The sequence below is a fragment of the Abramis brama genome (assembly GCF_963993115.1).
Source record: "Abramis brama genome assembly, chromosome: 3".
Lineage (NCBI taxonomy): Eukaryota > Metazoa > Chordata > Actinopteri > Cypriniformes > Leuciscidae > Abramis > Abramis brama.
The window spans coordinates 12,477,316-12,490,943 of record NC_139965.1 but is presented as its reverse complement, the minus strand read 5'-3'; the positions used below and the strand labels follow the sequence as shown (position 1 = coordinate 12,490,943).

General features: G+C 34.2%; 1 protein-coding gene across 1 annotated transcript; it reads right to left on the bottom strand.

Annotated features, from left to right (window-relative positions):
• Nucleotides 1-7,052: 7,052 nt before the first annotated feature.
• LOC311080452 (uncharacterized protein) lies at nucleotides 7,053-11,776 on the bottom strand. The gene is made up of 5 exons (XM_084110430.1): nucleotides 11,720-11,776; nucleotides 8,449-8,527; nucleotides 7,882-7,974; nucleotides 7,453-7,656; nucleotides 7,053-7,335 (listed from the first exon to the last, which is right to left on the bottom strand). The coding sequence occupies exons 1-5, from the start codon at nucleotides 11,747-11,749 to the stop codon at nucleotides 7,256-7,258; spliced, it is 486 nt and encodes a 161-aa protein (XP_083966556.1). The 5' UTR covers nucleotides 11,750-11,776; the 3' UTR covers nucleotides 7,053-7,255.
• Nucleotides 11,777-13,628: the final 1,852 nt, after the last annotated feature.

The following is a 13,628-nucleotide window of genomic DNA, read 5'->3' as shown; positions in this document are numbered from 1 at the left end:
ATTTTTTATTAAAATATGAGATGTTTTAAAAAGGTGAGAATTTAGTGAATAAATAATACTACAATTCTGTGGAAATCTGAAATCTTGTTCTCACATTTCTGTGCAAGACTATTAATTACTGAAAAATCTGAAGACTATAGACTTTTCATTCTAACATTACTTTAAAATAACCTTTGATTTGTATTATGCTTTGAAGTGGGAGAAGATCATCGCAGTCTTCTGGGGAAGCAGTTCAACCCCTGATCAGACGAAGCCATCGGAGAGTTCAGACAAACGTACGCTGCACATCTAGTCCATACACTATAGCTCATGATGTTCAGTTAGTTGTGTTTGTGCATAACACCAGTCAAAGGTTTGGACACGCTGGACTGAATTTGTTTCTTAAAACCATTTTGATCTAAATGCTTTTGCTTAAATTTGAATCAAATTCATATGAGTTGTGCATATACTTTAATAATAAAAAAGACAATTTTGCCCATAATTCCCATTCTTCCACTGGTGTTATTTTTAAGTTTAAAGACTTAGATTTAATCAAATTGATTAGATTAGTTGTGTTTTTAGCAGTATGTGTACCAACAAACTTTAAATGCTTCAAGTTTAGACATAAATTACTTTTACAATCACTATGTAAACTCTCACTGATATAACAGGGTGGACAATCAGTCCTAAAATTAGCCACTGCATCATGTCTGAGCAGAAACCAGCAGAAGATTTATCAAATAATGAATTGCATTGTCTGTAAAACTGTAATTTTAAAATTGTTATTATTTCTACTAACCTTTTTTCATATTTTCCTTAAAAGGGTGGAAGTAGCCTACCGTCAGATTTGAAAGATAAAACTGGTATAAAAAAAATAGACAGTTTAAATAATCAAGGTTGTTTTCCCTCCAGAGATGTGATGGCTGCTTTATGATATGATGTCATTTATTTTTTCCAACATTCATTTAAAGGGAAAGTAATAAAAAATAACAGGGTGGACAATAAATTGAGGGACAATCTAAAATTCTTGATTATAATTGTTAAAATAAATTTAACCATCGTAAATAAATACATACATTAGAGAGAATCATGATATACCCAACTATGTAAAAAAAAAAATCTAATCAAAAGTTATCATGAAAATCGGCTACACAGGCCTGGGGACATGGGAAAATTGTGATATATGACAGTTCAAAAAGCTGTAAAATATTAGAGTTCAAATGGTGTTATTTATTACTAAGACAGGTTCAAAATTGATATTGTAAGATTTTAAGGCAGTAAGATCATGATCTTTACTGGGAACACAAAAGGAATCCGAAAAACCGAGTCCCAGGAATGACCCATTTTTTTACTTTTTTAAAAAACTCGTAATTTTTACTTTTTTAAAAACGCGCAATTTTTACTTTTTTAAAAACTCGCAATTTTTGCTTTTTCAGAATTGCAACATATAAAGAAAAAAAGTCAGAATTGTGAGATAAGTCACAGTTACCTTTTTTATTTTTTATTCCGTGACGAAACAAGCTTCCATATTACGCCAATAACGTGAAGTGAATCATTATTTTGTCCTTTATTCATTTTGCATGAATGCCATTCGTCTATCCTTGTCACAGGACGACCCGCACTTGAACACTATTGGCCTGCGCTTATCAGTCCTTGCTAGAATCAACACTAAATTCAACACATTTTCAAATAATTCACTTAATTCAACCCATTTATTCATTCACTTGAACTGTGCATTTTCAACAGCACTATTGTGGTGTAAACTGTGGTTAAAAAGATACTCTGATCTCCTGATATATGGACACCACAAACACACTCTGCCATTTGTCTCCACACCCCAGAGTGAAGTTCTGGGAAAGCTTCTTTCTCTCCTGTCCTTCCTTCACTTTTGTTCCTTCTCTCCCCACTTCCTTTCCTTTACACATCCTTCTCTTCACTCGGTTCACTTAGAAAGATTATATAAAAATGATTATGTTCTATGTCAATACAAGTGAATTAACAGTCATGTTAGGTTTCATTTAAAACGTGTCCCCACATTGGGGGATGTTTTGTCTGAGGATCTAAAGAAATGTCTCAAGAGCCAGATCAACCCGTAATGCTGAATGTCCTCAAGATACTCAGCATTATTTATCTTTTCAGGTCAGGTATACATCCTTTACTCTTTATCTCTGAGCAATTGATGTTATTGTATTGATTATCTTTAAAATGATAATGTAATTGTCATGATGCATTTACCTGACCATTAATAAATTGTTACATTTGGATTTATTCGGATTTACTTATTACACCTCCATTAGATTACATTAAGTCCATAACACCACAATTCTACGACCAGGTTAGGAAACGGACTGAGGTGGAGCAGAGGAGCACACCGACTGAAATATCAGAGATCCGACTAACACATCGGCACAATGTATACTTGTATAATGTATACATAGAAATGTAGAAGCTAATAATGGGTTTTCTGTTTAGAATAGATTTATGCATTTGGCAGATGCTAGTGTTACAGGAATCCGGATGGGTGTAATTTCAATGAAGAGTTCAATTGATTAATCAAGCATTCACCTAAATTTAAGGATTAACAAACATCTATTGACCTTTTTTATTTTTGGAGTCAGATGAAACAAAGAGGTAATTAAATTAATTTGCCACACTGAAAAGACAGTAACCCGCTTATCAGAAACTGTTGTTGGACCGATTGGGCGGGACCTTATAATACTGTTTTTCAACATATGTCTCATGGCAAAATCAAATAAAAATGTGTCATTTAAATAAAATTGCTGAGGTAAGGCTGCACACATTTATTTTACAATATAGAGAATATACAATATACACAATACAATTGCTGTGACACTGTTTTAAAGCACATAACAAATAATGAAATGATTGAGCTCATTTAACATTTCATGTAGTGTACTTGTGTATCCGGATGGATATTCCAGGCATGATTTAGACATGAATCAAGTTCACTATGCTTCCTCCTCCTAGACTATAATGGCACACTTTCTCGTTCACATCCAGATGTTCTCCTGAAAATAAATAATGCAACAATTACTGATTTGCAGGCTCACTCATCAAAACTAAAGTTTTTAAGACATAAATGTTGTTTGGTGCATCAGATCAGCCTCAAGAATTTTTTTTACGAATGCTGTGTTTACCATCATACACCAGAGTCATTCTCTCTGGTTTCTTCCCTGCCATGTCACAGGCCTCCTTTAGTAAATCTGAGATCATTTCCTGTGGGAATATGCCCACTTCCATGATCTTCCCAGCACATTTTACTTTGAGGTAGATCTTCTCCACTTCGGCAATCTCATTAGTGTCAGTGAGGGAGTTTGGGTAGTGTGATGGGATCTGATGACCTGAAACCACAGAGTAAAACAATGATTTGATATAATGACCTTGAGAACACACACATCAAGAGCCCAAAAGGATATTGTGCATCATAAATCAGAGTTCAGTTCAAACAGGTTTGAAGGCCTCTAGTCAAAGAAACATGGCATTGTTAATGTGTAATATGGGACATATTTCTACGTGAAACTCAGTCTGTATATGATAGTGAACTTCATCCCAGAGTGCAGACGGACCTGAATGTGAGTTTACGGTGGATTGTGCGGGACTGTTCCCCTCCTGGACCACCGACACCACCGGGGGGGGGATAAAAACAATTATTGCATCACAATAAGTGTATTGTGATTGTCAAAACATTTTAGTAACCAAACTGAATTTTATTAGGTTTAGTGACAACATTTTACAATGTTTACATGGTTCAATTTCTGGTAAGCTGCGCTATTTTATTATTTCAATTCAATTATTGTGATTTGATTTAATATGGACTCATTTGGATAAATATTAGGTAGGCTATGTCATGATTCCTGTCCTGTGTTTCCCTTGTCTGGTGTGCATTTTTGTTATTTCCTGTTCTGTGCCATGTTTTGTAGTCCTTTGTAGTCTTTCTTGTTTATTAGTCTCCCCAGGTGTTAAGTGTTACACTGCATTTCTGAGCGTTTCCCTGGTTTTCTTGTTTCTTGGTTTTTGATATCTTGCCCTGTTCCCTGGATTACTCTCTTGCCTCTGGTCCCTGCCTGTTTGTTTGTTTTGTTTGTTTCTTTGTTTTGACTGCCTGCCTGTGTATGACCCTAGCCTGTACATTGGATTACGCCTCTGGATTGCCCCAGCCAATAAAGCTGCATTTGGATCTAACCTTTGTGTCTCGGAGCGGTTCGTGACAGAAAGGTTAGATCCAAATGCAGCTTTATTGGCTGGCTAATAATAGCCTCATGAAGCAGTGAGGCCTATGGCTCTGAGTGAGGCTTTCCCTTGATTGTTCCGGGAAAAGATTCGAAGCATCAAGAGTGTCGAAAACAGCGCCATCTTGTGGCAGGTAAAATTTATAGCAGGCATAAACCCGAGTGCGCAGAGCCGTTGTTTCATCTATTAAAGGAATAGTTCACTTTAAAATGAAAATTCTGTCATCATATACTCACCCTCATGTTGTTTCAAACCTGTATGAATTTCTTTCTTCTGCTGAACACAAAGGAAGATATTTAGAAGAATGTCAGTAACCAGACAGTTTCTGGGTCCCATTGACTTCCATAGTATATTTTTTTCCTACTATGGAAGTCAATGGGACCCAGAAACTGTCTGGTTACTGACATTCTTCTAAATATCTTCCTTTGTGTTCAGCAGAAGAAAGAAATTCATACAGGTTTGAAACAACATGAGGGTGATGACAGAATTTTCATTTTAAAGTGAACTATTCCTTTAAGCACAAATAAAAGCCTGACAACGCTAAATGTTCAGTTTTCTGATAATATAATTCGCATATTAAAGTGAGGCAATAAATTAAATGTAACAATTATATTACTAATTATAATTATAAAAATACCAAAAGAGTTGCTCGATGAAATTAAATGGTGGTCTACAGTAATTATTTTATGGCTTCTGTGCTGTTTATATGGCAGAATATATGAGCATGTAACACATAGGCTATAGGCTTATTTATAAAAACAATGTTAGTAAATGGACTTAAAGTTCCAAAAACCTGTAGAGTAGTGGTTTGGGTTCAAACATCCCGACACGCAAAGTGAAGCATTCACGTGACTGGAAAGAAAGTGAGGCTTCGTTTTTCGTTAATCAGGTGTTTCAGGTGTCATATCTAACATCACTATGAGAAACACTGTCCTATACTTTATATTATTAGGCTATATTATTTTTTTATGACTTTTGTCATTTTATACACTTTTTTAAAAATTGTAATTAAAACCAGTATTTTTAAATGTTACCACCACATAAACCGTATAAAACAAGGTTACCACTTCATTTTGTAAGTAAAATGTTAATATGTGTAGCTATTCTGATAATGCTCTCAGCAACCACTAAATTCTCTCAGCTCTGTTCTACACATTTACCATAGTTAAATCCAATGCAAAGAATCTTGTTTGAGATGAAAATGTAGTCTTACCAGACTCGTGATATAGCTGTAGATGTCCATGTCTTCTTCAACAGTCTCCACACCTGTAGCAATGTCACTGCTGGCTGAAACTCACCTGTATTGCAACTTGCTTTCACTTTCTTTCAGCCCCCAGCTTCCAATAATACCCTAGGATCCTGCATAACTTATTTGAATTTGTATTATGAATGCAGAATATTCCTTTAAATTAAATATTTTAAAGGAATAGTTTACCCAATATGATTTCATTTATTTTAGTGTATAAAAAGGATCACATATCTTTTCCAATAAATCAGTTTATAGTGACCACCACATCATCCATACTCTAAAAAGAGTTTGCATATGTTTTTACAGTTTCATAAAGTGAAATTATTATGTAGAGGTGTATTTAAGTATTCCAGTTACTTTTATATATATATTTTTTATTTTATTTATATATATATATCCTCAAAAAACAAAATTATTCTGCTTCTGGCTTTTCCCCGTACTTTCACATGCTTCTTGTAGCAAAACTGAGAATCTTTCCAGTGGGATTATATCAACCTTCATGTTTTCCATGATATTACATTGAATTTTTCTTGGCAACATTATCTTTTCATATTTAGAGGATCGTTTTGTCCAAAAATGTGTTGTGTCCCACTGTAGACATAGAAATAGAGGAGGAATTGAAACAGTTTTAGTTTGAATGTCTACTCAGTTTTATGTTTTCAAAATTAATCTATTAAACCTGAAGTTTTCAAACTGGAAGGCCTTGAGAATGTTAATATTTCTATGGACATTAAAATTGTTTATACTGACATTTCGTCACCATGATAAAGGCCCGAATTCAGTTTGGTATATCAATAAGGCGATTGGTGATATACGGACATGTCAGTGCCAGTGACGCAGTATTAAAACAAAACTAAAAGAGAAAAATGTACATCTTCAAAACAATACTGTTTACTTGACCTGTTAGGAATTCACCTCACTTTTATGACATCTTCTCAGCTTTTACTTTCACTTCATTTTGAATTTGTTTGTCAAGTTCATTACACTGTGGGATTACAAATTTAAGAATCTGTTTAAGATCTGCTGATCGTATGTCCTTACATAACATGACATGAAAAACTAAGAGTACATTGAATTTAGCATTTAAAGGGGGGTTGATTATGAATTCACTTTTCTAACTTTAGTTAGTGTGTAATGTTGCTGTCTGAGCATAAACAACATCTGCAAAGTTACAACGCTCAAAGTTCAAAGCAAAGGGAGATATTTGCTTTTAAAGAAATTGTTTTTTAAGGACTACAACAAACGGCTGGCAGGGACTACAGGACATTCCTCCCGGGTTAGTGACATCACCAACCCTAAAATTTACATAAACCCCGTCAATAAAGAGTTCAATTGATTAATCAAACATTCACCTAAATTTAATGATTAACAAACATCTATTGACCATTTTTTATTTTTGGAGTCAGATGAAACAAAGAGGTAATTAAATTAATTTGCCACACTGAAAAGACAGTAACCCGCTTATCAGAAACTGTTGTTGGACCGATTGGGTGGGACCTTACAATACTGTTTTCAACATATGTCTCATGGCAAAATCAAATAAAAATTTGTCATTTAAATAAAATTGCTGAGGTAAAAGGTTGCACACATTTATTTTACAATATAGAGAATATACAATATACACAGCAAAACAATACTTTTTACAGTTAACCATTACAATGACACTGTTTTAAAGCACATAACACTTAATAATATAACAAAATAATAAAATGATTGAGCTTAAGTAACATTTCATGTAGTGTACTTGTGTATCCGGATGGATATTCCAGGCATGATTTAGACATGAATCAAGTTCACTATGCTTCCTCCTCCTAGACTATAATGGCACACTCTCTCGTTCACATCCAGATGTTCTCCTGAAAATAAATAATGCTAGCAATTACTGATTTGCAGGCTCACTCATCAAAACTAAAGTTTTTAAGTTTGGTGCATCAGATCAACCTCAAGAAACAATTGACGAATGCTGTGTTTACCTTCATACACCAGAGTCATTCTCTCTGGTTTCTTCCCTGCCATGTCACAGGCCTCCTTTAGTAAAACAGAGATTTTTTCCTGTGGGAATATGCCCACTTCCATGATCTTCCCAGCACATTTTACTTTGAGGTCGATCTTCTCCACTTCGGCAATCTCATCAGGGTCAGTGAGGGAGTTTGGGTAGTGTGATGGGATCTGATGACCTGAAACCACAGAGTAAAACAATGATTTGATATAATGACCTTGAGAACACACACATCAAGATCCCAAAAGGATATTGTGCATCATAAATCAGAGTTCAGTTCAAACAGGTTTGAAGGCCTCTAGTCAAAGAAACATTGCATTGTTAATGTGTAATAAGGGACATATTTCTACATGAAACTCAGTCTGTATATGATAGTGAACTTCATCCCAGAGTGCAGACGGACCTGAATGTGAGTTTACAGTGGATTGTGCGGGACTGTTCCCCTCCTGGACCACCGACACCAATGCTTGAGCAGGTTCTGTGACTGGGATGTCATCTGAAAAGAGAAACTTTTTGATTCAGGATTCTGAGGACAACCCTATTTTATTTGGAATAAAATAAGACTGATTAATTGCACAATAAGACCATGAATTATGAATTCATGTCAACTTTAAGACTGCAGTTAAACTGCTGAGATGGCTGCATTAAACTGTATAAATCCGTGGTTACATACTACACATACTGCTAAAAACACAACTAATCTAATCAATTTAGTTAAATCTAAGTCTTTAAACTATAAAATAACACCAGTGGAAGAATGTGAATTATGGGCAAAATTATCTTTTTTATTATTAAAATATATGCACAACTCATATGAATTCTATTAAAAACTAAGCAAAAGCATTTATATCAAAATGGTTTTAAGAAACAAATTCAGTCCAGCGTGTCCAAACCTTTGACTGGTGTTATGCACAAACACAACTAACTGAACATCATGAGCTATAGTGTGTGAACTAGATGTGCAGCGTACGTTTGTCTGAACTCTCCAATGGCTTCGTCTGATCAGGGGTTGAACTGCTTCCCCAGAAGACTGCGATGATCTTCTCCCACTTCAAAGCATAATACAAATCAAAGGTTATTTTAAAGTAATGTTAGAATGAAAAGTCTATAGTCTTCAGATTTTTCAGTAATCAATAGGCTTGCACAGAAATGTGAGAATGTGAGAACAAGATTTCAGATTTCCACAGAGTTGTAGTATTATTCACTAAATTCTCACAAATTCTACACATGCCCACAACTTCTTTGCTTCTTTGTTTTAATAATACGGTTTATACTCTAAAAAAGTGAAAATGACATTTGTTGTCATATTACATTGACTATTAAATAACAGTACAATAAAGTTGGTCATTTGGTATTAGCCACCACAATATATAACACAAAGTGAAAATAAAGCGACATTTTGGGGTTATTATGGAAACAAAAGTTACCATGGTGAATATACAACATGAACTGTTAATGAAACAACTGCTCTGCTGATGAATATAATAAACATGCCTGCATACAAATCATTGGAACTTTTTGGTAATTTCATGACTAACTAATTGTAAAAACAATTATTGCATCACAATAAGTGTATTGTGATTGTCAAAACATTTTAGTAACTAAACTGAATTTTATTAGGTTTAGTGACAACATGTTACAATGTTTACATGGTTCAATTTCTGGTAAGCTGCGCTTTTTTATTATTTCAATTCAATTATTGTGATTTGATTTAATATTGACTCATTTGGATAAATATTAGGTAGGCTACACAAGATAGGCATTCATTTTTCTCAAGAAAAAAACAACTCACCTAATGCTGTAAACATATAGAGAGCCCTATCAGCTGGCAGTATTATTTAAGGTTAAAAATAACACAAATTAAATATAATGCGTTTTTTTTATTATAATAACAACTTTATTTAATGATATAAGTAAAAATATAATAAATATGCAATATAGTACACATATTTAGCAAAATACACTCTATAGCTTTTTTCTAGCCAACTAACGTGCTATTAGCCTATATTATTATGGTCATTAAATGGCTTTCCTGAGGTAAATGTTATGTGACATAATTGTTCTCCAGCTGTTTTATTGACCCCTTTGTTTGATTGATTGGTCGATATTATGTATGAGAAATATACATTTCGGTAAGTTGTACTGTATCTTTCAACAGTGTTCATTCGTGTTTTAATGTTATTTACTATTAGCTAGAGATGATCGGGTCACGTGCCGCTAGGGATCTGTCGCGTCACATTTACAAGCGCCAAAACGGTATTTATTGTCTGAATTTCTTAATGAAAGTGACAGAATCTGAGAGCTCCGATTTTTTTTTTATATCATAAGTTACCTGCTCTCTGTCTAGTCTGTCGGTCTCCGTGTCCTCTTTGCTTCGCGACTTTTCTGTGCGTGAGAAAATGGATGTGTGGTGAGAGCGTGTGAAAAGTGTCAGTTGCGTGAGTCTCACGGTGAATGCGTGAGAGTTGGCAGCTATGCTTTAGAAGTGTGACACTGAAACAGTTGAAGCAAATGTGTCGTATTGTGTCGAGGCTTCGAAACACTCAGGGTTTTTCAGGGTTCAAACAATAATCAGGGTTTGTTTTGTTTATGAATGGCTCAGCTAAACAGGCCAATAAGAGACCAGTTCTCCCAAAAATTCTATCATTTAGGCTACTCACCCTCAAGTTGTTTCAATCCTGTATTGTATACATTTCTTTGTTCTGCTGAAAACGAAGATATTTTGAAGAATTATAACCAAACGAGTCACATTGACTTCCATAGTATGAAAAAAAAAAAACTATGCATGTCAATGGTGCCCCACAACTGTTAGGTTACAAACATTCTTCAAAATATCTTCCTTTGTCCAGTAAATGATGACAGAATTTTAGTTTTTGGGTGAACTATCCCTTTAAACTGGGTCTGACAAAAGCTTTCACGCACGTCTTTCAAAAAAAAAAAAAAAAAAAAAAAAAAATTTGGCGAAGCCTCATGAAGCAGTGAGGCCTATGGCTCTGAGTGAGGCTTTCCCTTGATTGTTCCGGGAAAAAATTTGAAGCATCAAGAGTGTCGAAAACAGCGACATCTTGTGGCAGGTAAAATTTATAGCAGGCATAAACCCGAGTGCGCAGAGCCGTTGTTTCATCTATTAAAGGAATAGTTCACTTTAAAATGAAAATTCTGTCATCATATACTCACCCTCATGTTGTTTCAAACCTGTATGAATTTCTTTCTTCTGCTGAACACAAAGGAAGATATTTAGAAGAATGTCAGTAACCAGACAGTTTCTGGGTCCCATTGACTTCCATAGTATATTTTTTTCCTACTATGGAAGTCAATGGGACCCAGAAACTTCCTGGTTACCCACATTCTTCTAAATATCTTCCTTTGTGTTCAGCAGAAGAAAGAAATTCATACAGGTTTGAAACAACATGAGGGTGAGTATATGATGACAGAATTTTCATTTTAAAGTGAACTATTCCTTTAAGCACAAATAAAAGCCTGACAACGCTAAATGTTCAGTTTTCTGATAATATAATTCGCATATTAAAGTGAGGCAATAAATTAAATGTAACAATTATATTAATAGCCTACTAATTATAAAAATACCAAAAGAGTTGCTCGATGAAATTAAATGGTGGTCTACAGTAATTATTTTATGGCTTCTATGCTGTTTATATGGCAGAATATATGAGCATGTAACACATAGGCTATAGGCTTATTTATAAAAACAATGTTAGTAAATGGACTTAAAGTTCCAAAAACCTGTAGAGTAGTGGTTTGGGTTCAAACATTCAGACACGCAAAGTGAAGCATTCACGTGACTGGAAAGAAAGTGAGGCTTCGTTTTTCGTTAATCACGTGTTTCTCTGAAAACAATACACGCTCCGACACGATCTTAATGAGAAATTGCGCTGTAGGCTATAGCTACTCGATACGCGCTTTGAAGCTTCAGTGTCATAACATCACTATGAGAAACACTGTCCTATACTTTATATTATATTAGGCTATATTATTTTTTTATGACTTTTGTCATTTTATACACTTTTTTTAAAATTGTAATTAATAGTATTTTTAAATGTTACCACCACATAAACCGTAAAACAAGGTTACCATTTCATTTTGTAAGTAAAATGTTAACATGTGTAGCTATTCTGATAATGCTCTCAGCTACCACTAAATTCTCTCAGCTCTGTTCTACAAATTTACCATAGTTAAATCCAATGCAAAGAATCTTGTTTGAGATGAAAATGTAGTCTTACCAGACTCGTGATATAGCTGTAGATGTCCATGTCTTCTTCAACAGTCTCCACACCTGTAGCAATGTCACTGCTGGCTGAAACTCACCTGTATACCCTTTACTGCAACTTGCTTTCACTTTCTTTCAGCCCCCAGCTTCCAATAATACCCTAGGATCCTGCATAACTTATTTGAATTTGTATTATGAATGCAGATTATTCCTTTAAATTAAATATTTTAAAGGAATAGTTTACCCAATATGATTTCATTTATTTTAGTGTATAAAAAGGATCACATATCTTTTCCAATAAATCAGTTTATAGTGACCACAACATCATAAAAACTGAGTTTGCACGTTTTTACAGTTTCATAAAGTGCAATTATTATGTAGAGGTGTATTTAAGTATTTCAGTTACTTTTATATATATACTTTTATTTATATATATATATATATATATATATATAGTCACGGTGTGGGTTTTGTCTTGTCTGTCACGTGATTCCCTGTTTGTCATGTGATCCTGCCATGTGTCTTGTCATTTTGTTAATTGTTTGCTCATTGTCTACAGGTGTCTCGGATTTACCACGCCCCCTTGTTATCTTGTTTAGCTTGTCTGCTTGTGTATTTATACGTCTGTGTTTCAGTTGTGGTTTGTTGGTCGTTGAAGTTGTTTGCTGTTCTTTGTAACTGTTCCTGAGTTTCTTGTTCTGAGTTCTGTTGTTTTCACCCTGTTTGTTTTCATTAAATTTAGTACTTGCATTTGGATTCTCTCCGCTTTATTCCTGCCTCATCGTCACATATCCTCAAACAAAATTATTCTGCTTTTGGCTTTTCCCCGTACTTTCACATGCTTCTTGTAGCAAAACTGAGAATCTTTCCAGTGGGATTATATCAACCTTCATGTTTTCCATGATATTACATTGAATTTTTCTTGGCAACATCTATCTTTTCATATTTAGAGGATCGTTTTGTCCAAAAATGTGTTGTGTCCCACTGTAGACATAGAAATAGAGGAGGAATTGAAACAGTTTTAGTTTGAATGTCTACTCAGTTTTATGTTTTCAAAATTAATCTATTAAACCTGAAGTTTTCAAACTGGAAGGCCTTGAGAATGTTAATATTTCTATGGACATTAAAATTGTTTATACTGACATTTCGTCACCATGATAAAGGCCCGAATTCAGTTTGGTATATCAATAAGGCGATTGGTGATATACGGACATGTCAGTGCCAGTGACGCAGTATTAAAACAAAACTAAAAGAGAAAAATGTACATCTTCAAAACAATACTGTTTACTTGACCTGTTAGGAATTCACCTCACTTTTATGACATCTTCTCAGCTTTTACTTTCACTTCATTTTGAATTTGTTTGTCAAGTTCATTACACTGTGGGATTACAAATTTAAGAATCTGTTTAAGATCTGCTGATCGTATGTCCTTACATAACATGACATGAAAAACTAAGAGTACATTGAATTTAGCATTTAAAGGGGGGTTGATTATGAATTCACTTTTCTAACTTTAGTTAGTGTGTAATGTTGCTGTCTGAGCATAAACAACATCTGCAAAGTTACAACGCTCAAAGTTCAAAGCAAAGGGAGATATTTGCTTTTGACATTGTTTTTTAAAGGGTCATGAAACCCTAAACCAAAATTTCTGAGATTTTAACAGAGGTATGTGTGTTGAACACCATTGAAGACAAAGTTAGCATCTGTTAGATTTAATCTCAAACAAGATTCTTTGCATTGGATTTAACTATGGTAAATTTGTAGAACAGAGCTGAGAGTATTTAGTGGTTGCTGAGAGCATTATCAGAATAGCTACACATATTAACGTTTTACTTACAAAATGAAATGGTAACCTTGTTTTATACGGTTTATGTGGTGGTAACATTTAAAAATACTGGTTTTAATTACATTTTTTTTAAAAA